We start from the raw sequence: 26,285 nt of genomic DNA on the forward strand, positions 1-26,285 counted from the left end.
GGTTATTATGGCTCGGCTAGCTATTGTGTGCAATTTGAAATAAGCAGCTCAGATGTATATCAGGTGTGATATGGAAAAAATGCGTCCAGTAACAAAACTGGCGAATTAGCTCGACATAAAGCAAGGCTGTAGACTAGCATTAGCGACCTACCGAGCTAAGACGCTTGCGTTTGAATTACAGACAGTAGCTGTGACATAAAAAGGAATGCCCTTCCGAGTGAATTCGAATAAATCTAGGTGACTAGCCACTATGTAACAGAATGTGTTTCACAGCAGAAACGTGTTTCATTATTTTCTTATTGTTGCATTCCTGGCTCAGGATTCAGCGTTGCTGTTGGGACAGAATCGAGCAGAGAGGCTACACTGAGGACTTCGTGCGGTGACAAGTAACAAAGAACTATTAAATCGATCACCGTCAGAAAACGGAAAACTGTACAAGCGAAAGGATGAACCGCTTTACCGTTTGGAATGAAGATGCGGTGCGATAGCCGTGATTAGCCCGTTGTATACAAGCTGCGTTAAAAAAAAATCTGCGTACTAACGGAAAACAACAAAAATGTTCAAGATATAGGCTAGTTAGCTATTTTAAATGTGGACATGGGGCTTTTTTTGCATTTTCTATGTCGATGATAGAAAAGGACGTCCATGTGTATTTTGTAGGCATCTGGAAGAAGAAGAATGAGCAACGACCCCAGTGATCAGATGAAGCGCAGAGAAAACGTCTGTGTGAGATAAAAAAAAGGCTTCACTGCAAACAGCAATGCAGATAAATCATGTTAGTAGCCGTAGTGGCCCACACCTTATCGTTTCATCCTCTGCCAGGGCTGTGCACACATTTTAGCTTACAGCCCTGGTCTAGTATATATCTGTGTGGCGGATGCCATTGAATCTGTTTTTAGTTGTTATAAATATACATCTGAAAGCTTAAACCAGATTGACAATGGCTTCACCTGACAGTGAGGAGACTGGGAGCGACTTATCAGAATCTCTTGAGGTGCATGAATTCCAAAGTCAGTATGAGGAGCCAGGAGGTTACTTCAAATCCAAAAGTTTACCGATCCTAAATGGCTCTTGTCAGCTGGGCGGCGAGCCTTTGGAACCAAGGCTAGTCAACACAACACAGACGTCAATAAACGCTGAGCAGAGCTCCGTGCTCAGCGATCTTCCTGGGAAAGCTGATTCGAGCCAGCCCGACTCCCCAACCAGGACTGACTTCTCGCCCTCCGTGTCTAGCATGGTAGGGCTGAGCAGCTCCATGCGAACTGACGTCAACAATGCCAAGAGCAAAAAACTAGGCTTTTCCCTGTCAAAATTCATCCATTTTCCCGCTAGAAAATATATTCGAGTGATTCTCTCCGACTCTCGCTGTTTTTTATTTTGTATGTGCTACCTGACATTTATCCAGTCATTGATGGTATCTGGCTACCTGAGCAGTGTCATCACCACCATAGAGAAGAGGTACAGCCTTAGGAGCTCTGAGTCAGGACTGCTGGTCAGCTGTTTTGACATTGGCAGCCTGCTGGTGGTGGTCTTCATCAGTTACTTTGGGGGTCGAGGACAGAGGCCTCGCTGGCTGGCGGTGGGTGGTGTCTTCATCGCCGTGGGAGCTGGCCTGTTCTCCTTACCTCACTTCATATCCCCACCTTACCAAATCCAGGAGGTGAACTCCTCCGCGGGCAGTGAGGGCCTCTGTTTGAATAGCAATGGGAGTGGTGGCCGGGACCTCCCGGACGTGTCCTCCTGTCCCAGAGACCAGGAGGGGAACGACCACTCCGTGTACGTGGCGCTCTTCATCTGCGCCCAGATCCTCGTCGGGATGGGTTCCACCCCGATCTACACGCTGGGACCAACGTACCTGGACGACAACGTCAAGAAGGAGAACGCGTCCCTTTATCTCGGTAAGTCACCTCTGGCTTTTCATTCTCATGTAGACGTTGAGCTTGATTTTAAAAGTAGCTTAAGCACCACTTCACCTGTGCTGAGGTCAAATGATTGCCTTTTTTGTATGGGTCTGATGAAAATGTTTCTGTCTGCAGTGCTGTTTTTAAATTAAAGGTACATAAAGTATGTTGAGTGTTATTTTTTGGAGAGTTCTGATTTTTGAAGGTAGCCACTGTTTTTTAGGAAACAGGTGTGCAGTGTGATGTGTTAACCTAAACATTATGTATGGCATTAATTTCATTTAAAAGACCTTGTTCAGTTTTGTCATGGTTTCTGATTCAGCTGTGATGGCAATACTCTGACAACTTTGACATCTGGACAATATAGAAATGAGCCAATTGTTATTTAATGTGTTGTTTCTGAAAATGAAAATATTTCTATATATGTAGATTTCCATTCTCTCTGAAGTGTTGCAACTAATGAGGGCTACATACATAAATACAACTGATGCAGAGCAGATTTGCAGTTGATTTAAAATGGATGGTGCTCCTCACAATCAGGAGGTCACATCCATTTGCAGCTCAGTGGGTCAGACCCTAGTGTCTGTTTGATGTTGGGGGAAGTGACTGCAAGGATACATGCCCTATGGCCCCCAGGGGATGGCTCACCTTGCCAGCACATTGGCGGTGAATTCAACGTCTCGCGTCACTGCTGATCCAGCACATCTAGAGGTAATTCGCAGGGTCCTTAGCCATTTTTTGCTAGCCTTTGTGTAACAGCCTGAGCCTGGCACCGCCGTCAGTGCAAACCCTTCCGTCCTACTGTCAGCCTCCCCGCTCTCATCTGATTTCCGGAGGAGTAGTGTCCCTCGGGACCCTGGGTGAGCGGCGCACGTTCTCGTGATGGAGCAGCGAGGCTGACCTTGACTAAGGAGCGAGCACGAAGGAGGCCGGTTGAGCTGAGGTGATGAATGGTTCTGCCTCCTGGCGCCTTTTTTGTGGGGAGGACCGGAGATTAAAGAGGCGCAATCCTTAGTAGCGCCCAATCCAGCGTGGCCGCTTGGAGTAAGACGTCTCTCGGCACGGTGGATTTATGTCCCTGTCTACGGGTAATAATGCTCTTATCCATTTAATGAACCTCAAGGTTGTCTGGGTTTGGTGCTTACTGAGAATATGACATGTGGTGGTCTTCCATGGTGACTAAACAGTTAATGTTCTGGGGTGAAAAAAGGTTTTGCACATTATGACAAAATGTATTAAAATAGTCAGACTCTACTTATTTAAGCCCTGATGCCTTTTCTTTGGATATATTCGGTCTGTCAGCTGTGGAGAAGTGGTGAGGGAGCTGGTCCTGTAACCATATGTTTAGTTGTTATATGAGGCACCATTTACTTCAGCTTATTGCACCCTTGTGCAAGGCATGTTTTAATTGTTGCTATAAATATCCAGATTTAAAATTGAAAATATGTAATCTGTGTTCTTCTTTTAAGAGCATCTGCTAAGAAAATAAATAATGTACTCATGTGGATATCTTCCCTTTTGAAAATATAAAAGGTCCAGTAAGTTTGTAGTAGCCTTTGATAGTCATGCCACGGCCACCAAACCAATGAGGTTATGGTGAAATGGGTCAGTATTTATGACACATGACACCTGTCGACAGAGGTCCTTGGATTGTTCCCTATTGATTTAGCACTGCCATGCACTCTGATTGGAGCAGCAACACTTGAGGAGCACCCCCCCCCCCCATCCTATCACAGCTGCAGCGGCCCTGCAGCCACAGTGCTTTCGGAAGAAGTGTGTGAAGAGGAGTGAGTGTGCAGTAGGGTCAGGTCAGTCCTGAGGAGGAGCACGCCCACGTCCACCTGGCACCCCCACGGAACCTGAGGCAAATGATCAATCAGTGACTGTGCAAGTGTGTGTGTCTGTGTGTCTGTGTGTGTGGTGAGGGGGGTGTTGAGCTGTCTCTGTGGGCAAATCCATGTTTTGTGCAGAAATGAGGTAGTGGAGTTAAGGGATTGCTTGAAATGCCCACTGTACCAGACATCGGTGCATTGCAGTAATCTGACAATGTCTAACCCCCTGCCATGGCAGATTTAATAATCATGCTGTGGCTCATTGTACTAAACCAATCAACATGCTTTCTGACATAAAATCATGTAGCCTGGAGAGACCTTTTCAAGGTCTGTGCAGTTCAGCACATGGCTCTGTGGACGTGGTCATAATCCATGAGGACGCATGTACGAAAACAGCGCTGTTTTCTTAATAGCTGGACAGACGTAGAGAGCGATGTCATGTCATGAAAAGGGAAACAATGTATTTCGAAAAATGGTCTGATTGTCTGAATAAAAACAAGACTTAAAACGAAACTGTAAATAAGAACATCTTTAGCCAGTCATTTTTAGAATCCCTATTTGAGCAACATATGGAATATTAAAAAAATGAAAACTGCACGTAACCCCTTACCCACATTATTATTTTTTAAATGTCCTTGGATGCTCACTCTCATACGCTTGCAGATCAGGTTGCAGATGCAACGTGAAACAGCAGCTAGCAAAGCAATGAGACCACAGATTGCCGGCGACCTTCAGGTTCAGAACACTCAGCTTCAGAACACTCAGTGTCAAACAGTAATCCGTCTCATGTAGGATTTTGCTGTTTTAAAAAACAAAGGCTTATCGATACTAACTCACTCCGGCATCAGCAAAATAACCTTTTCCCCTCCCATTTGGGAAAGTTTACCTCCTAATATAGGAATGCCACACGGTGTAGCAGGACATTGGCCGTGATTGTGTGTTTTGTCTGTAGCTTGGCTTTATCTGTCTTCCGTTTACACACAACCCCCACACGTATCCAAATCTTTGATGGTGACTCACCTCAGTCTTTTGTCCTTCTGCTGTTTTTGTTGTTTCCACATGAAGTATGTATGAGGTGTAGGTATGGTAAAGCTGTGTGGTATGTAAAGTTCCCTCCATATTTATTCATATCCCTGATTAAATAGGAACAAAAAACTAACTGATATAACAGAAAAAGGCATACACTGGATCGTTTTCTTTGCGTAAAAATGTTTAAAAACATTATACTTTAACCTTAAACCACTGTTCAGAGCGAAGGCATATAGTGCACAAATATTTAACTTTATTCCAGAAAGAGGGAGCTTAAAAAAGCTACGACAAAAAGTCCCGATTTGTGGTTGTTTCTGTTACATCATGTTCTTATTCCCTTTTAATTGGGAGTGTGAAAACATAGGAAGGGCCTTGAATCTGTGAAGAGGTGTATTCTTAGCAGGTCTTGTCTGTAAAACAAACACACAAACATGCACACACAAGCCCAGGAGCTGCTGAATAGTCTTTTGGCTGGAGACTCCACTGTATGGTCGGGTGACTGTTGGCTCGAGCGGTGGGCAGGTCCGGCACCGCTGAACCCGAGGGCTGCTGAAATGAATGCACAGAGGGGAAAGTAGAGAGCGGCTACAACAACAAGCACGTCCCTCCCCGCGAGCGCTCTGTACTCTCCACCTGGGCCTCCCCCTCAGGAAAGGGCCTCGGGTGGAGCTCGGCTTCCCTGTTTGGATTCTTGGCTTACCGGAGAAAGTGAGGGAAGTGCCATGTCTTTTTTTTTTTAGATCAGGAGACTGCGCCTGTAAGACAGGAACAGGAACATGTATAGACTGTGGGTGTACTTTGAAAGTCAGTCTCTTAAATGCTCTAAATGTAACCTTCAACTCCCCACACACCCTCCTCCTCCCCCCCCCCCCAAAAAAAAAAAAAATGAAATAAAATAAATATGGGAGGGAAAGTGTACTTGCTGTGAGAAGCTGTAAAGAACACTGCTCTGTGCTGTGTAGACTGCCAATGTACTACTTCATTAAGGAATTCCATTACCTGATCATATCTCACTTTTTTTTGTGTGGCAAATGCACTAAACGTGTTGCCGTGCCCATAATTTCTCACAGATTTAGTTTCCTTTTTTGAGTCTAATTTGTGGTACCCGATCGAAATGGTAGGTCTGTCTTTGATGTGAACGGTAGAAATGACTGTGACCTTCTCATTAAAATTGCCTGTGCTGTTACAGATTCCTTAAAATGTGTTTTGCTTTCGATGTAAAGCAGTGTTTTCCCAGCACTGACTCTCACTGATCTTAAATCTCTGACTGTGCTTTTTTCATCATTAAGGACAACTGGGAGAATGGTCCGCCTTGATTGGATTGCTATGCACTGCACCTCCAGTGTTATTAGGACTTTGCTGGCTGTGGTATTCGTCATTAAATGTTAACCTTGGGAACAATTTTGTGAGGGTGCAGTCCTGCGATGCATTTTTATTTTATTTATTTTTTTTACAAAAGTGCATTTGCTGAACACATGTCCTTATCTGGGGTGACCAACATAGCTTACATTTCACATATTGCATATTTATACACCGAGGTGTTTACCGTGAGAATATTAGCAATTTATACAGCTGCGTGTTTACCAAAGGAATTTGGGGTAACTGCTTGGCTCAGGGGCACAGAAACTATGTCCTCCCTGGGATTCAGACGTGCAGCCCTCTAGTCATAAGCCATTGCCTACCACTGCTGCAGCCATCATGCAGTTGCTAGGGGTGTTTTGGGAGCCATTAAGAGAATGTTTTAACACACTAGCTGCAGTGGGCCACTCTGGGGTGTTGTTCTGAGTCTGCAGCCTCTTGAAGGCTTGGTTTTGCTCACGTCCCCATACTGCTGTGGTATTTGGGGGTGTTTTGGATTTTGGAGTAGCTGTTCATCAAGGCACTAAGCCTTGCTCATTGTGTGTGTATGTGTGTGTGTGTGTGTGTGTATATGTTTGTGTGTGATTCCTTTAGAGTTGTAAGCAGGACAGCCTGCACCTCCTCTCCCCTGTTAATTTTAGAAAAGGAACAGCTGCTATGAGTCCACGTTCCTGCTCTGTTTGTCTGTGTGTGTGCGCGCACGTGTGTGTCTATGTGTGTGTGTGTGTGTGTGTGTGTGTGTGTGTGTGTATGTGCGCACCTTTGTGTGTGTGTGTGTGTGTGTGTATGTGCGCACCTTTGTGTGTGTGTGTGTGTGTGTGTGTGTGTGTGTTTGTGTGAGCGTGTGTGTGAGTGAGCAAGCGAGCGTGTGAGGGGGTGCAGACAGCGGTTGCACTGACCAGCAGCTTGTGGGAACAGCAGCCCCCCTTCTCCCTCCCCAACCACTTTTTCCACCCAGCGGTCTGTGTGACTGTCGTCAGGAAACGGCCATGTTGCGTGTGACAGTGGTGATGCGGCTGCTGTCTCCCTGCGGGTTTAATGCCACCCCCCCCGTGCCGCATCCCTTAGGCTGATCACATTTCCCAAGCCGGCGGAACATTTGCCCTTCTTTAGCCACACACAGATATGCAAGACTGCCGTTCCCTGGTCCGTCACACAGCCACCAGGGTCCCATGGCTTTTTATAACTCTCCATACTAGGCCCTAGGTTGTCTGGTTGATGTATTGTGGGTGCTGTTTACTTTGCAGTGGAAGAGGTGTCATTAAATGACTTTGCACTTGACATGAGAAGCTGCAGGGTGTGTTTCAGTGACTCCCGTCACCGCTTCCTTAGCGTTGAGAGGAGACAAAACCACGTTATTATCAGCGAGGACGCACTGACACAGCTGTAACAGAAAATCATGAGCTACCTGATGAAGTGCACTGAGAATGTTCTTATGGTTATAACATCTCCTTAGCCACTGATGTGGTTATAACATCTCCTTAGCCACTGACGTTAATACGGAACGTATTTACATTTACATTTATTCATTTGGCAGACGCTTTTATCCAAATCGACTTACAAGTGAGTGCAACACAAGAAAAAACCATAATGAGTCAACAATAATAGAAGTGCTGCATGACCAGGTTTCAGTGGTTGGCCAGACAAGGCACAAGCTAGCTGGTAGAGCTGACGAGTGCGTTAAACAATTAGATTACATATTTATATAGTTTAGTAGGAAACAGAATGCCTTATGTGTAATGAACATAGCCACAGTATTCACAAGTGTAGACTGCTAACATGCACAAAAAGACAGACGTCCTTTTTTAATCTTCTTAAATATGTCTCACTGGTTTTATCTGTCTACATGTTTGTCAGCAAACTTAATACAATGGCCCTTAAATATAAGGGGTATCTGACTCAACCAGGATGCCTGGTTTTGTGAGCACTGTTAAATTATAATTTGAACCTACACGTACAGTATAGTTGTTTATGTTTGTGTTTCTGTAGCAAAAATCCAGAAAGAAAAACAAAGAAAGGAACTAGTATGCTTCACTTATCAGCCAAAGTTTCTTCATGCCATTGGTATGTGGGAGTCTAAATCATAGCAGTGTTGCTGTCTGGTGTTCACCGCCTTCTGTTTAACCTTCCAGTAGGTTCACAGTCCGTGAACAGTAGGCCTGTGATCTGCTAGACCATGAGTTATGACACCAAACCAAAACCTGAGACCCCACCAAGCGTCATATTTTTGATCATTGTGCAGACCTGACATCCTTAGGGGTCTGAGCGGTTACTTGACATAACACGACGGCGTCAGCAACGCTTGCAAGTGGAGTTGCCTGCGGTGGAGCAAAGTTGGCCAGCTCCGCTTTTAAATGTTGACGGCGGCCTAACTGCACGGGGCCACCGTGACGAAGTCCAGGGACCACACTTGCAGCCCTTCCCCCAGCACGCGCATCCTGATGTGATAACATTCTGGCAGGTCAACACACATCCTCATCCTGCTTGTGTTAATTGTGCTACGAACGCTCCACTCGTCAGACCTGATCCTTACTGAAGGCCTGTGGGAGGAGCTGGGAAAAATGTGTGCTATCTAGGGCTCAGCCAGCAGGAACATGCTTGTCCAGGCTCTACAAGAGGAATGGGGCAGGATCCCGTGTGACAGTATCTGCAAGCCATGGATAAAGCGCGCGGCAGTGGGCCCACAGCTTGTATTGCTTCCAGTGGCCTCTGCATGTGATGTTTATTAACCTATGACTTTGCTAGTAGAGCCTCACCTCTGTTGGGTCACAAATGTGAATCGGCATAATAAAGTTGCTTTTATCACACTCATTTAATAAAGTTCTAGCTAGTGTCAGTCAGTTCCACCTGCTACAAAATAGATTTTGACCCCCCCCCCCCCCCAAATATCTGAACCCATTTAACTATATAAATATACATACAGTATGCATAAATACGTAAACACACACACACACATATATATGTGTGTGTTTGTGTGTGTACAGTATAATAAAATGATAACGTGTATATAATAATTACAAAATTGAGATTAAAGGATTAAAATATAAGATTTACCTGAGAACAATGTAGGGAACGTATGCACTCTGATCTAATTTGACAGATGTCAAGATATATTTTTTTTTTCGGTGATGAGACTACAATACGTAGACACTAATTAGGATTTATTCATTTATGTCTCCTGGGATTAACAACAGTGCATGTCAATTCGAACAAATCACACAGGCTTACTCAGGGACTTAACATATTGGAACATAATTGACCATCCAGGTTTACCACTTAATGGTGGTGGATGAATGCTCGCTCTGGAAATTTACTCCGCACTATCAGGCTGTGGTTTATCGTTTTAGGTTTTGGAAGGATAGCTTTTAATACCTGGCAAAACCAAACGAGAGCCATAAAGCTGCTGCACGCCACCATTTACACTAATGGCCCTGTTTCATAGATGCATCTAGTAAACAATTCATTTCTGATGGGAACTGAGGGAGAAAAGTGAGAGAAGACGCTTGTTCTTTCTGACAGCTCTCGTAGAGCAGTGTTCTGTTTCCATTCCTAACATGGAAGAGCTGAATGAGCGTAGTTTGAGAACGCTCGCTTTCCAAATGGAGATTTTTTTTGGCATGTCAGAAGATTATTGCGATTTAAGTACTGTAAGCATGTCTTATTTAAAAAAAAAAGCCATATGCATCTAGACCGTATGCATTCAAACTTGATTTACGAGGTTGAAACTAATATGTAAAAACGATTGACATCATACGCAGGGGTGCGGTGAGTAAACGCATTGTTTTGAGGTAATATGACGGCACAGGTCTCGTTCATCCATAGTAACGGCTATAATCATAAAACCTCATAGATTACATTTATGTCATGCTTTTAATGGACCTCAAAGCGCTTTACAGTGAATCGGGAGGGGAAGGGGATGACTAATCTAAAGCATTACCAATGTGTAACACCCACCTAAGGTGCTGCGCAGCGGCCATTTTGTGCCGGAACACTCACCACACATCAGCTGAAAGGGTAGGGGGGAGGTTTATTTAGCCAGTAAACCTGGAGAGTAATTAAATAGCCAGAATGTGAGACCCATATTGGGAATTTGGCCAGGACACCGGGGGAAACTGCAGGGCAAATTTGCTGTGCAAACGGACACTGAGCTGCAATACAGCTGAGTTTTTGACATTGGTGAAATTGTCCTCCAATGGGCGCTTAGCTCGCTGTAGCGTGTGGGGTGGCTTTCGGTGTGAAACCATAGTCCCTGTTGGTGTGTGTGTGAGTGTATTGGAGGGTTGCATTCACTACACCGCAGCACTCCTGTGTGAGTACAGAGGTTGTTGTGGTGAGACGAGCATAACTTCTCCAGTTGATTCCGAAATAGGGTTGCATAAAGGGGAAAAAGCATAACATGGTGAAAGGAACACCAATAATTGTAAAAAAAAAATCTAAAATGCATAAAAATACTGAAAATGTGCTTCTTTTACTCTTTACTCTTTTAGCGTTGACATGGTGATTTAAATCCCCCTCAGCTTCGTTGCAGCCTCTTACAGAAGCGCTGTTTAATTGCTAAATGATTAGCAGCTCATTTCATTGTAGGCATTGTGCATAGCCTACTCAGCAAGCAGTAGCTGTGCAAACTGTGCAGACTTCTTTTTTAGGTGTCTGTCCCAAACCCATCCTTTCTGAAGAAAAATCGAGCGGCGCCAGTGATGGATAGGTTGCCTAGGAAGGGGAATAGGGAGATGATAAAACAGTGAGTAGGTTATTAAAGGCTGGAATATAACCTGCTGCATAGGACAGACTTGAAATTTTATGCTTGTTAGATACAAGGTAATAACACATTACGCATTCTCTTGTCTGTCCAAGTGATGGACAGCTTTTAATTCCCCCCCCCCACAATCTCATCTTGCAAAATTGGGTAATCTGTCAGCATGCCCTAGCATAGAAGAAGTGCATGTGGTGGACTGGCCACCCCGTTCACCCGATGTGAACCCAGGAGAGCACCTCCGGGTTGCTCTGGATCAGCGCACATGCTGTCTGGACACAGGCCGCGTATGCTTGCTGTGGAGTAAATAAACGTCAGTGTTGACGCCACATCAGGTGCAGGCGAAATGGAGGACACTTGAGACATTGGATGTGTCCGTTAATAAAAATGAACCCACTTGGTGTTTTGGCCCCCCCCCCCCCCCCCCCCCCCCCCCTTGATTTGGTAAAGGGTTTTGCACATTTAGACCTCACAATAGCACAGCATTACAGGCAGTTTGTTTTTTGGACCTACTGAATACATCACTCTGTAATTAGCTTTTGCTTAGTATAAATTAAACAAAAAAATAAAATAACAAAAAAAAAAAAAACCCCAGTAATAATCACTGTGTCGGTCTGTGCTGGTGGGGTGTCAGTGTCCCCTTCAGAGATTGCTGGACCTGTTAAAGGCCTCTCACAGAGAGCTTTGTTCACAGCCCTCTCTGGCTTTTGTCACTGCAATAAAAATATTCTCACTCTGCTCCCATCCTGCCATGTTGCACTGCTGTTCCCAGTGCAGGGCTGCATTTTTCATGTGTGTTCTGAGTGTCAGAGTTTTTGGTCAACACCTTTTTCTTCCCCCTCCCACTGGCAAAAGTTGTTGAAGCAGTCTCGTAGAACACACGACCCTCAAGCGTGAGTCTGAAACCGATACCTTTACAGTTGTTTTGCTCTACATTTGCCTTGAAGACTTTTTTTCCAGGTGTTTAGTATGGATATTTTCGTGTGTTTTTCCCATTCTATAATCATCCAGTTTGTGATGTTTCACATTTACAGTAGGGCTGGGCGGTATAGGCATCGCGATACATCGAATAGCTATTTTTAGCGCAATAACAGCTATCCCTGGCATGTGGTGTTAGGTTTCTTCCCGTATTTTTTTTCCCCTTTAGTCATACCTGATGCGGGAGCACACCTCCAAAGTTCAGTGAAATGCTTCCGGGGCAGAAGAATGTATCTATATGTTGGTTAACTTACCTATTAGCTTTGAAAAACACATAGCATATGTTTTCACTCTTTATCTTTGTAGCCATGTATTTCTATCTACCACATGGAAGCAGCATAGTGCGTGTTGCTGTGACATCAACATTGAGTAAATACGAGTGGTGGTTTTCCCCCCGGGAGCATTTCATATGGCCTCGGAAAACTGGAGGTGCGCTCCCGCATCAGGTACGACTAAAGGGGAAATAAATATGGGAAGAAACCTAATGCCACATGCTGGGGATAGCTGTTATTGTGCTAAAAATAGCTATTCGATGTATCGCGACGGCTATACCACCCAGCCCTAGTTTACAGCAAACGTGACACACTTGCAACTGTCTGTTGCAACTGTACAGTGAAGGACAAGATTTATTTTGTCCTGTGTGCGTCATGAGCACCTGTCTAAAGGCTGTGATTTCCATCTCGCTTTTCTCTATGTTATCCCATTCCCAAGCTGTCATTTAAAATTTCCATTTGCAAACATAACCCGTGCTTACAACATTGTATCTGTAGGAAAGTACAGTTCACTTCCCAAAGATCTGGTTTATGGCGGGGTTGCCGCGAGTCCACAGTAATAAAAATGGGGACCGCCTGTATAGAAAAAACAGAGGGGTTAAATACTGCACACTTCTAGTTTTTATGTGTCAAGAGCATCTGGTAAACTGCTGCTTTGTGAAACGGGAACTACGTGAATCGGTGAAAAAAAGGCTTGATCTGCCTATTGTAACAAAGCGCAGAAGGTCCAGATGCAAAGCACCGGACCTTGTTTTCCGCAGGAACAGGCTAAACGATTAAAAGAATTGACCTCTCTCCACGAGCAACCACGCTTCTGTGGCCACCCCGCAGCCCGGCGCTGAAAAGCAGGCCAGAGGATTCCGCCGCTGAATAGAGCCCCCTTCCTCCGGATTGGCACCGGGTGAAAGCGCCGAGGCCCGGTGGCGGCCCGCGCCAGACGGCAGCGCTCCGCACGTCATTGTGGAAGACGGGGGGGAAGCTGCAGGTGCGAGCCCGGGACCGACAAAAGCGCCGGGGGCCACGGACAAAGCGGAGACCCCCCCTCCCCCCACGATCAGCGGCATGGCACAGCGCAGCCACTCTGAAGATTAGCACCGCATGCACACACACACACACACACACACACACACAGAGCACAGGCAGCCCAGATGGCCCTTTTAGAAAGCACGCTCTCGTCCTAGACTGGGATCAGCTGTCACTCGCCCAGAATACTGGGTCACGGCAAAGGCATTTCTATAGTACATGCAAGTCAGGCCCTGCGGGAACAGACGGTAGTGCAACAGTTGTCTGCTCTGAAGGGTCCTGAGCTGTCTTGCTGATCACACAAAAAAATACATATTATCTTGGTCATAAATACGGCAAGCAGTAATTCGCTTTACGTGTGTTTCTTTTTTCCTTATATTGAACTTCACATGAAAGGGTCGTATGACTGGTTAAGCGCAAGGCTGCCAAGTGGGCAGACTTGCTGTGCTGAATTCAGTCCCGTACCATGCTGTTCCTGCAGGAAGGAAATGTAACATTCACGGTTGTTATTTCCTGTATTGCTGACAAAGACAGGGAAGGGGCACAGTTTGTCCAGGTCTCGGCTAAGGGAGGAGGTGAGACGGAGGCCCCCCCCCCCACCAATGACTCTGTATCCGTCTCAGTAACTTTAATCAGAGGATCAGACAGCTGCAGACATTCACTGAGCAGTTGCTGAAGAGCCTGTTACAGGAATAAAGCAATTTCGCTCCTTTCTGTGTTTTATGCGCTGACCCAAACATCCTGATCTTATACCAGTCTTATATTTGTTGTTACCCACTTCATTAAGGATTTGTACACAATTCAGTTTTTCATGTGTTTTCATTATATTGACACTGACGCTGTTGCTGTCTTTGACACAAAAGCAAAATTGTACTGCTGTGAAACCAACATGTGATTATTTTTGTTTTTTTCCACCTACCTCCCCATTCAACCCGCGTCCTTTCTGCTTGCGGTTTACGGCTCGGTGAGCCAAAGGCGGCCAAAGTAATTTTCACAAGGTGAAACAGAGTATTACGAAACGAGCAAGAGTCTGGCAATGCCGGCAACTGCCCTGACAGTTTAGCTGTGGGAGAAAGGTACAAAGGGATTAGCACATTTTTCATAGGCCCTACTTTTAATGGCATTCCTGCGCTAAGCCTGTTAACAAGCGGAGTAATGCTTTGATCAGGTGGTCACATGGAGCCGGCCACATGGGGCATCTTAGAGGGGACTCCCTCAAGGGCGCGCAGGGATGGATCTTCGAGGCCGCTGGCCTGCCTTGCCGCTCTGATGGAACCCCGGCGAGGTTGCCAGGAGACCGCTGGACCCTTGAGCTGCGATGGATAGGTAGAATCACGTGTCACAGAAATTACAGCCAATAGCCGGGTGTCGTTTGATTTTGAATCTTCAGAGGCGCTGTGAATGAATTACGAGTGGGGAAAAAAAAGTGGCGTTTAGCAGCTGACTACAATGTGTGCTCTGCAGATTAGTGGCATATAAAAGGGCATTGGGAGCAAAAATTCCACCAACAGTCCCCCTTTGTGCTCTGAAGCCACGGCTTACAGTGCGCTTCTTTTCAATTTGCCTATCTCTCCCCAGCTCTCCGCATGGTCCTCGGCGTAATGAGCACAACAGAGGATGGCTCCATAAAAATGTCCTCCTACAGTTGTATTGGGTCAGGAGACCAAATTGGTTCCTCTAAGGGAGCTGGTCCCACAGCACGCCATATCAGCATTATCGTTCACCCTAATTGGTAGCCTGTAAAGCAGGCCGCTCAGCTGTGTGAGAATCTGGGCTCTGAACGGTCGTCCCCAGCCGGACAGCGGAGAGCAGCAGCCTATTGTGATGTTTGCCTTTGATTCTGTAGTCCTCTGTGTGATCTGCCTGGAAAATCCTGCTCTCACAGGGAGGCACCAAATATCACTGTCCTGAAAGGAGCAAATACCACAAGAGCTGCAATTAGTCATGAAAAAAAGTGCATACAAACCGGATCAGCACATTTAAAGCTGCATCATGATGTTTTACCATAGAAAGAAAACCCTCTTGAAGGTTGCATAACAATTTTATGGGTGCTTTTTGGCTGTGGAGGGGTGTATTTCTTTTCTAAGAAGTGTATACAGGCTGCATTGTTTGCTTGTAGTTTCTGCCTCTCAATCTGTATGTACAAGTTAAAAAAAAAAAAAGCTGGAAGAAAGCCACCGTGATGCAGAGTGACAGGCATGAATGAGCATCTTATGAGAGAGCTCTTTCCGGCCCCGGTGGCCGCAGAAGAGAGCGCTTTCGGTGCTTCAGAGATGGTGTCGGAGGAGTGCGCTGTCAGGCCTCAGAGATACGGCGCCGGGTAAGGAGCCCGAGATCCGAGCCCGGCGGACATTCTTATCCCGGCCTTATCGGCTCAGAGGCGCAGGACCCGGGTCAGTTCGGTATCGCTGGCTCTCTCCCTCTCCTCTGAGAAACCGCTCTCGGCCACGAGTGATGGAGGAAAGGCTCCTCTGCCCTCATGTGAGGTGATGAAACACTTAAATCCCTCAGCTGTCACCTCCGCTGTCCACCTCCCCACCCCCCCATGCACGCTGCTCTCATTTACTGCGAGCGGGCGCAGCGCTGTGGACGTCCTTCCCTTCCAATTCATCTCCTTCCACAACACCGCTTCTCCCTGCATTTGATGAAGTGAAGACATTAAGATTCTGTTGTAAATGCAGACCAGCAGCAGTTTTGTGTTGTGAAAAATGACATGGGTAGAAAGCCAGCATTGTTTCTGGAGCTGTTAATCTTTGTTATGTAGTCAAACTAAAACAAAAAAAAAATTGAATCTTAATCTAACTCTGTGTAATCTCCTCATTTATCCCAATTTCCCACTCACATTCACCTATGTGTCACTTTTGTCTGTTTCCTTGCCTGGTGTGCAAGTATACAGAAGGGTCCATATGTAAGTTGTTTAGCTGATTCCTCATTAAAATCAACATCCTACATGTCCATTTTTGTGCTGCACAGATGTTTTAAAGTGCACTTATTCTCTGAATAATTTCCACCAGCTCATTTTACAGGTTTCATTCAGAATATGCATCTGTTTTGCATATAATTTTCCCCCTTTCTCACTGCTGACTTTGGGGTCTGGGCGCTGGAGTCTGTACGGCTGTCCCGCTGTGACGTTCTCTGCACTTGCACAGGAGCGCTCGGGCAGAGTGAAGGCAGGGTTTGAAGAGTGGTGTGACAAGGGAAGCCTGGTTGATGAAATCCACCCCACCCTGGCAGAATGAAGCCAGTTGCGTTCTGCCATGCGCCATGGTTTGGTGAAAGACATGACTAAGACTCGAATCCAGGTCTGTGCTATAGGAGTGAGCCTGCAGTCAGAACGAATGTCTTAGCTGACTTTGCTACTTGGAAACACTCAGCATATGACATTACATATACTGTACGTACATACATACACGCATACACGCATATATTGATGAAGGCTACATTCAGTCTGCTGTATCTGACTTATCCTTACCTTTGAGCTTTGAGCATTGAATTTTAAACAACTCTCACACATTTTGTTCTTTCACTACGTTTGTGAAAAGTAAAACCTGCTTTGATTTATTAATCAAAAGATTGTACAACAAACTGCATTGCAGTTAGATTGAATACAGAGTGAATGTTTTCATAGTAGGTAGTCAAAAAGTATTTGAATATCAGGGGAGGGCTTTTTCTTTGGAGAACCAGACCGACACCAGGCTCTTTTAAGGTTGATTTATAAATGCACGGTTTGTTCAACTTCACATTTCCTATGGTTTTTATTTAATCACAGAACCACATGAAGCATTTTCAATATGTGGTGTCCATGATGGAAGAGGAAAAAATTGACTGGTCCCAGCAGAAAAAGGGAATCAGCAGTAGCTGTCCAGTCTGAATTGGACTGTGATGTCAGACATAACACTTAGCCCTGACATGGTGAACTGTGATGTCATCAATAGTGGACAGTGGAGTCAGCAATAGTGAATGGAAGAGTCAGCAGTGGAGTCCGCTGACTGTTAGTGTAACTGGACGATCACCTACTTTTCCCCCCATCGAGCACAGCTGGAAAGATGCCATCTGACATGCCTATTTTGCACATACAGCCAAGCAAACATAGGAGAGAGGCTGAGCTGGTACAGATCTATAAATTCCATACACTTACGGACTAGATTGACTAGATGCCTTGAAAAATGAGAGGAGGCATTGTAACCACTAAAAGAGATGACTTCCTTTCTTAAATTGTCAGTTCCCAAAATTGTGCAAAACTTCCAGTTGTATTGATAACCATTTTTTCTTCGGTTGCCTAACTACTAGGATTCCCTTTCTTGAATTGGTCAGTAATAGTGAAATAAATGTCATTGGATGATGTGTTGTTTAGGAGGAATGATGTGGGTGAGCTACATATATGGCTGTCTAGCAGGGTAATAATAACAAACATTTAAACTCCTTAAAATAACATGTCTCTGTCCCACTAATGAATAAAAAATATCAACAACTAGCTGGCCAAGCATCAGTTACCTATAGAGGTAGCATAAAAGTTTCAGAATTATGCCTATTAGTGTATCCCTACCTATCAGGATTAATATGCAAACACTATGAAATATTTGGTGTTTGTTCACATTGGATAAATTTTAGCTAACCTAAGAAGAGTAGCACCTATATTAATGTAGATAATGCTATGTAGATAACTACTGGTTAGCTAGGTAGTCAAGATGGAAGTGAATTTTGGCACTGGTGATTTATGTAAGTACAGTACGTTGAAATCTCTTGCAAAAAAAGCTTTCATTGTATACAAATTACAGGATACTCACAGGAACAATGCATAATGTATTCAATGTATGTCAGTGCTTACACATTGTAAAAGTATCTCAGCTGCTCAAAATGTTATCAATATTACACCAACTAACAGCATTACCTCACCCATACTAAGAGGCACTATTCCAAATGTTTGCTACTCCCCGTTTCCTGTGTTCTTTCAAGTAACTTTGTCCTGCAGTTTATCATTTTGGCATTTGAACCCGATGTGCTTTCCTCGTTCTTCTGGGTGCTGAGCTCCGTAGCCAGCACTCAATATGGTCAGGGGGTTTGTTGCAGAATGTACTATTTGTAACCGCGAGTAACTTGACACCCCAACTTCTGCTTCCCCAGTTGAAATGTTAGTCCCAAAATTTTGGAGTTAAATCAATTACTAAAAATTTGTGCAAGGTTGGTGTTTATTTAGTTGTTATACCTCAACAGTTCAATGTTACATCAAAAATAAATATGTGCATTGTAAGTGTGGTAGATAAGCAACCCTGCTCCTTGAAATATGGAGGTAGGGGGAGAGATATGACTTGGTTATTCCCAAAAATGTATTTTCCCATTGAATCATATGGACATTGAATGCCACACCACTGCACCTGACTAACCAATCCAGTAATACAGAGGTGATGTCCCATGGAGAAGAGCAATGTCAGCAGTAGTGTCTAATCCTTTGATGGTGGTATCGAGTGGTAGAGAGATGGACAGTAAAGTCAGCAATGGCATCCGGCAAAAGTTTGAAAGCTTGGAGCTTTAGGACCTGGAGTATTTTAGGCTACTTCTTATTATCTGTCTATTATCTGTCTTCCCTTTTACTGTACCTTTTACACAAATTACAAGAATGGTGTAACCTTTCTGGTGTGTGCATTCTAGAGGCAAATATAACAGTAATTTGCATTAGAGATACAGCTAAACCACCAATGGCATAACTCAGAATTTGTTTTTTTTTCTGTTTTTGAATAAATTCTCATAATTGTTCATAGCACGCGTTTTTAATACTTAGTGAAAACACAAATGAGGAAGTTGATACAGTATCTTGGCCTGCGTGATGCATGTGAAGAGCAGAAATTTGTGATTTAACGCCTCGAAATCAAAGCTCGTGTAAGTAAACACTGTGAGCGTTCCGTACAGGCGCTATAAATAGAAGAACCTCCATTTTCCGATTTCGCTCTTTTTGTGTGTGCATTTTTGATGTGCACTCCTGAGCTTTGGGACTTTGCTTTGTGCAAAGCTGCGGCTCTCATGAATGTTTCATGCACTCGAATTGTTTGGGTTTCCCTTGCATCTCAAACTTAGGACTCGGAGCTCTGCGTTTACAGTATTTGCTTTGCGCAGTGTAGCCAGAGCTTTGCTCATGCTTGTGTTTATCTGATGGTCTCAGGCAGGAGAACCAGACAATAAAAATGTTGCAGGCCACGTCTGTCCAATTTCCTGTGGTTCTCCTAATTATTTCCCTGGAATAAGATGATCTGAATCAACAGGAAATGCTCAAAACAGGAAGACCTACTGTACCTTTTCCTTTTCTGGATTGCTGTCTCGGATCCTTGTGATAGGAGCCATAGGAATGTGAATTTTTGTATATTTTTGTGTGTTGTTTTCGTTTTTAGCACACTGCAGCCTGAGTGTCTTGTAATGTGCTTGATGCTCTTGGTCTTACAGTTGAATCATGGTATTACCACAGAAAAACAGTGCGTTCTTTATTGCCCTGATGTACAACCATTTTACCTTTGGTGTGCTAATTATTTCTCCGCTGGCGCTACAGTGGTCCTTTTGTGCACATGCTCCTGGAAGGCTATAAGTATCTGGGAGCTGACAGCTCTGGAGCCTTGTCCAAACACGCAGAGCAGGACCGGTCCCAGAATGTTGCTACAGGGCTGGAGGCAGCGGGTCAGAGAGCTGGGCGTGAAGGCCCTGCCGCGCGTGACCCGGCAAGCTGAGGCAGAGGAGATACCCCGTGACAGCTCCCTGCCGGGGGGGCGCACGGACATTCAACCCCCCACCCCGCCTCCGGGCCTCGCGGCACAAGCCCGCTGCGAGAGGCCGTTGCTCTCCCAAGACGCGAACAGGAGGGGTAGTGCAAAGGACAGCCTCCACAAAGGCGTTTTGGAAAGGGGGAGGGGGGGGAGGCAAACAGCGCACCACGCTGCTGCCCATATCGGAGGAGGTTGCCCCAGTTCTGTCCCTCATCCCACTTCCTTGCATTATTTTTGCTGCTTGTGGCTGCGGCATGCTGTGCAGCTTTGTGGTTTTTAAGACCGATGGTTCAGTTAAACTGCGTCTGAAATGAAACCAGGGCCACGCGCGGTCAGGGGGGAGGCGAGAGAGGCAGGCGAAGAATCACTCTCGAAAGCAGGCCTCTCGATTATTTAGGGTGGCAAAAACAGGGATTGTTTTGGTCACTTTCTGGATGAGGGGGAACGGAGTGACACAAATGAGGAGTGACGGTTATCCTGACATGTGTCCCCGCGGCGCAGCCTGTCCCTGCCCGGGCCGTCTCGTCATGCGTCCTGGAGATTCTGTCACGTGGGACCCCGGAACCCAGGAAGCCCCATTGATTTCTCATTACTTCGTGCCAATAAACAGCCTTCCTGCGAAACCCGAGGTGGAATCAGAGATGCCAAGTACCGGGGCCAAGTGAGCAAACGGAATCGCTACACAGCCCAACATCCAATACCGGATTGCCAGAGCCTGCCGCCGCTTTGCTGTTCACCTTGTTCCTAATGATCTGCTGGGACTGGGCTAATTGAATCTCGCTGGAGTGTAACAGTGGAAGGAAAGGAAGGCTCAGTGAATATAGAATGTTATCGGCATGTCACAAGGCAGCAGAGAAAGGCCAGTCAAACACAGGAAAACATCCTGCCTGGTTCTTTGATCATGTATACAGTAGGGCTGCAACTAACGACTGTTTTGATAGTTGAATAATCGATCGATTATTGAAACGAATAATCGACTATTCGGATTATGAATCGCACAATTGTTCAATGGCTCTTATTTATCTATCGGCTTTTAAATTTAGCTTGAGGTTGGTTCAGGCATATGCTAACTAACAATAAAGAAAGATGAGAACTTCATTCAAAAATACATCTTTTAATGAATGGTTACTAGGACTAATTCAGTGAGGGCAGTTGCTTGCTGGGGAGTACAAGTCTGCTGCCTTTGAAGAAAGCCATCCCTGGTAGCGTTACGAGATCCAGTAAACCCATAACTCGTTCGAATTAATTCGAATGCAACCCATTCAAATTAATCCGAACGAGTTATTGAAATGTGACCAGTAAATTTCAAATTTGTCCGGTAAAATAAATTCTTTCCGGACACTGGACCTGCAAGAAAAAATCCTATCAGAAACCCTGTCATGAAGGTGTGTGTGCTTAGGCTACATGTCTGAGCATTCCGAGTCAGCACGAAAAACCCAAGCGATGATGTCAGCAACTAATCGGCAATTAAGTTCCTTGGCAACTAATTTGGTCATCGATTTTCTTCGACTATGTCTATTATTCGTTGCACCCCTAGTATACAGTAAGCAAGAGAAGCTCTGCTCTGTGGCAGAGACAGAATGTTGATTTGTGTGTGAGATCACAGGGTGGAAACAGCACTTCCGTACAGCGCTCCATTGTCAAAGCATGAATGGAATCTTCAAACACAGTAAAAAGAACTTGAGCAAAGCCAGTGTGTGCAAACGCAAGGCTCAGAGGTTCTCCTCGGAGGACTGAAGTTCCGTGCCGGGGGGAGGGGGATGCGCGGATGCGTAGACTCGGAGTGATCAATCTTTGATGGGAAGTGGTGATGAAGCAGAATGGCTTTTCTTGCACGAGCCGTCTGGCTCCGAGGAGAGCCGCTGGCATCAACGGAAGCTGCTGACTCTGCCCTGATGCTCGCAGATCTCAGCCTATTACTCCCAGCGCCGGCTGCCATTACGAGTTGAACCCTCAGCTTCTGCTTCCGTCTCTCTTCCCGGTCATCAGTGCCGCTGGCTCTGTGTGTGTGCGTGTGTGTGCGTGTGCGCACGTGTGTCTGCACGTGCACGTGCGAGGGAGGCAGCGTCGGTCCGGGGTCATCGAACGACATTGCGCAACGCCGCTGCAGAACTACCCTGCCGTAAAGAACCTCACCGGGGGAAACTTGAGGACGGTGAGCGTGAAGGCGGATGTGCCGTGGGGGGCTGCTGATGGATGGCGCCAGCGTAGTGTGAATGTAACCGCAGTAAAACGCCTGAGTCCTGAGCAGGCCCGGGGTGTGCTTGCTGATCAGTCAACAGCACTCCGCTGCTGCCTCCATATGATGGATCACCGCAGAGCTGGTGCCCGGGAGGCATGGGTGCCCGCGCTGCAAACCCCCCCCCTCCCCTGGGGACCACTCCCCACCGGCCAGGTCAGGTCAGCGCAGAGCACATTGCGTTGCGGATCTGCCTCTGTGTGATAGATGGAACGCAGACTGCCAGCTGCCCCCTGGGCTAAAGCACTGTCATCCTCTGTAGCTGCTACAGACGAGCGCTTCCCGAGCCAGTTTCCGACCTCATCCTGCTCCTTATCAATTCCCCAACGGAGAACACCACGGTTGGGCTTTGGGTCCGTTTCAGATTCCTCATTACACTCTTCTTCCGGGTCTCTCATGCGTCCTGTGGTTTTGCTGTTCAGATTATTCACAGCTGTTTCTTTCTCTTCCATCTTTCTGATTCTGCTCATTAATCTCTCTCTATTGACCTCTACAATTTTTCTTGAGACATCACTCTTTCTCATTTGTTACAGACTACTGTAGAGTAGGACTGCTGTAGAGATTCTGCCTTATTTTCATCACGTATTTTCTCCCTTAATTTATTATTGATGCCACTTCTTTGGTAATATGTCTATAATTTTCTCCTGTTTAACAGTGATCGTATTGTATAAACTCCAGTGGTCATTTCTCGCTTTGATTGCTATTCTGTCTTTCATGGCCTTATGCTCTACATACTGTATGACTAATACTGTACAGAAGTCTTGTTCAAGGTTGTCTTCTGTGTTCCTTTCATGGTATTCCATTATTCCTGTCTCTTCCTTGCCCCCCCCCCCCCCCCCCTCCATTTTACTTGAAATAGCTTCAAAGCCAATGATATTGCTTACTGTTGTGTGAACCAAATATTTCATTATTTTATGATCACAGCGTAATAATTGCAGTCTCCTTCTCATACGCTGAAGTCATCATTATTGGACAAAGTTTTTCATCCATCTCCTGGTTCCTCTATTTCAGTCATTTTCTTCTCAGTTACTCCAATGGTAACGAGTTTCCCACCGCGGTCTCATTACAATTTCCTTATCTCCTCACCACCTCTGCAGTTCTCCTGCTTTCACCGTTCTGAAAAATTCAAAATGAATTCAATAATTTCTTACCTTGAATACCAGTCTGTAGAACATTGGCCAGTTAAAAAACAGATTGTTCTAGCTTGAGATAAAGAAAAATAAATATGCAGTGATGAGAGCTGAGGTAGCTAGTCTGCCTTTAAGAGTGGACTTTTTATCCCTGCATTAAGGATGCATGAAAGAGTTAGGGTAATCCAGTGAGAGGGAAGAACTCACTATGGCCTGTGTACTTGTTTCTTGACTCATAAGGGATTCGTATTGCAAGAAAAGTGGACTGTTTAAGAATCAGCATTGCCAGAAATCGGGCATTTGGGAGCTTCTGTCTGGAAATAGCCCATTCCCCATTGGCAACCATTTATTTGCTCTAATGACTCACAAATGGGCAAGAGGAGCAGCTGTGAGGACGGCAGATTCCTATAGTAATAGTTGTATTCCAGGTACGACAGCATCTAGAGAACTTTCCCATAGAGGATAGCTCTAATTCACCTCTGTTGTAATGCATTTTGTTCCATTTTATCGGTTAAGTAGTCCTTTCACATTTAGTTTTTCCCTTCAAAATCTTTTACAAAGCATTGCTGCTTACCTCATGTAATCCCTGTGACCGTGGAACTGTAGAAATGATAAATATTGATTTATTCCACATCAACATAACTTACTCTCAAAATGGCGTTTTATTTTGTTTGTTACGTTATTCTCGATTTGGCTTGCTTTTATGATTGCCGTGCCTCATGCATTGCATGTAATCCTGGGTAATCCCATCAGCTAGCGAAATGACTGTAGCTGTGATGGTGACTACAACAACAACAGCTAAACCAAGTGCGCGCTGGTAACAGTGTTCACGTTTTAACACTGTGATCCGTGGGCAGAATCGCAGATCGTGTTTTCTGCGTTGTTGGTCATGTCCTCCTACAGGGCAGGCTTCAGTTTCACCTTCACTGTGTCATTGAGCATGTGCCGCTCTCTCGGGGAATGAGAAACACATGACAGCCCCTGTAAAAAGGTCATTAATTAGCAGGGACACGGAGATGATAACCTGTGCACAGCCGCTAGCCTAACAGCCACGCGGAAGCTGTACACTCGGGTGGAAATTAAACAGATCTCTTGTTGCTCAGCGCTTCACATGCTGTCTTTCTATAGCCAGTCACGGACGGAGAGAGACAGCAGCACCAGGCAGTGCTGATGGTGCTCTCTGGGAAAGATGTAAGGTTAGAACTTGTAAGAAGACACTGCTGTGTCAGCAGGTTGCCATGACAATGCAGTCATTCCCCAGCTCATTGTGTCTTTTCCCTCTGTCTCCCACAAGGTCACATGGCCGAATTGATCCAGCTGCCGGGCCCTCATCACTTTCTGTAACGTACCGCCTGAGCCTGCCATTTGTCACTGCTCTTTCCAGAGCCCTTTGTGCTGGGAGCACTTCGTTAGAAATGCAGTGGCATTTGGAGCAAAAAAATTTGGTGGAAGTCCGTACTGTTCCCTTTCATTTGAAAACAACATAATTAAATCGGTTGAGAAACTGCACACATTTGTATGCATATTACAAGGTTTTTTTTTTAATTAGACGGAGAGGTTTTATTCTAAGTGGAGGTTTTTGGACTGACTTGCTTTTAAATGCACTTTCGAGTGAATTATTTTGCATGGTGCTATAACAGAAGAATATGTAATTCTTGGAAATTCTGGGGCAGACCAAGGATTGGAAAGGATTAAAGAATTCCATCCATAACTCTCAGGCTTTGTGGTAGAATAGAGGCAAGAAGAACGAAGCCCTCTCATAGTGAATGTACCCCAGTAGGTTTATTTTCTGCATGAGATTGATCACTAATTATTTTACCATCTGTACTATGCACACACTTGCCATGCTATTTTTGATGTCTAAAGTCTGAGGTTAAGTCTGTCTGGAATGAATAATTCAAAGTTTGCCTTACAAATCATAAACTATACATTCAGAGTATGCCCAGTGTCTGACAGAGCATTCATCAAGCTTGGCCTTCTAGAACAAAGCTATTTCTAGCATCTCGGCTGTTCTTCCCTGTAAGAACGTTATCTTTGTGAAGTCATCAAACGAAAGCGTATTTAATCGATTCGGTTAATTACTCTCAATTAATTCCATTTTCTGTCATGAGGGAAAGCGGCTCATTAGCTGGACGAGCTGCTCTAATCAGGCCCCGTACTCGTCTTGCTGAGACAGGAAGTCCTCCGACCCCCCCCCCCCCCCCCCCCCAAACAGCAGCGCAGCCAGCGCGGCTCCTCACACTTGGAGCTCCATCTGCGCCACCCTCGTTCCCGCCGGCCTGGGACGGGCGGCACCCTGCGAAGCTGGTGTCCGGGTCGATTACGCGTTCAGGGGAAGAGGGGTGCGAGAGAGAGGGAGAGGGAGAGAGAGAGCAGCTGGTGGCGTGAAACCCACACGCTCCGTTAGCATCTCTCCCCACACCTATGCAGCTGGAGAGCGGGGCGGGGGGGTGAGAGGCAGGTGCTCGCGCTCCTTCATACGAAGGCGAAGAGCGTGTGCGAGGACGCCAGGCTGCGGCCTGGGTCGCTCCGAGGCGTCCTCCTCCTCTTTTTCCCAAAGCGCCGCCAGCGTTTACTACGGGTCCCGACAGCGTTAAATCTCGCCGCCTCCGCCCCTCGTCCTGTAAGCGGCGGCGCAGCGAGCACCGCGCGTCCTTGGCGAGGGAGCGATCCTTCAGGGACGTTCTCTCGGTCGGTGACGCATTCGGGTTCCGAGGGGGGCTGCGCCGTGACGTCCGCAGGCGATGGGCGGTGATGCGGTCTCGCGCAGCCAGCATATTCCTCACCTCAGCGTCTCTGGTGTCCTTCGATGAGGTAACGGCACTGCATCTGGACCCGCTCCAAGCCGCAGGGCACTTTGACTGGAGGACCGAGAGGGCCATAAACTGAATGCTTTTCAGCCAGGGGACTATTGCTGCAATTAACTGGATGTGATAATGCAACACAACAGTACTCAAATAAAGTAAATATGTATGTCTGTATATCTGCAGTATAGTGTTTCAGATTTCCCTAAAGAACAA

General features: G+C 45.8%; 1 protein-coding gene across 1 annotated transcript in view; it reads left to right on the forward strand.

Annotated features, from left to right (window-relative positions):
- Positions 1-888: 888 nt before the first annotated feature.
- The window catches only part of LOC118773099 (solute carrier organic anion transporter family member 5A1), a 44,428-nt gene continuing 19,031 nt past the window's right edge, over positions 889-26,285 (forward strand). Inside the window, exon 1 of the mRNA XM_036521857.1 lies at positions 889-1,898. Coding sequence (XP_036377750.1) covers positions 941-1,898 — 958 coding nt within the window. The 5' untranslated portion in view covers positions 889-940. The remainder of the gene's footprint in view (positions 1,899-26,285) is intronic.

The sequence above is a fragment of the Megalops cyprinoides genome, chromosome 2 (genome assembly GCF_013368585.1).
Source record: "Megalops cyprinoides isolate fMegCyp1 chromosome 2, fMegCyp1.pri, whole genome shotgun sequence".
Lineage (NCBI taxonomy): Eukaryota > Metazoa > Chordata > Actinopteri > Elopiformes > Megalopidae > Megalops > Megalops cyprinoides.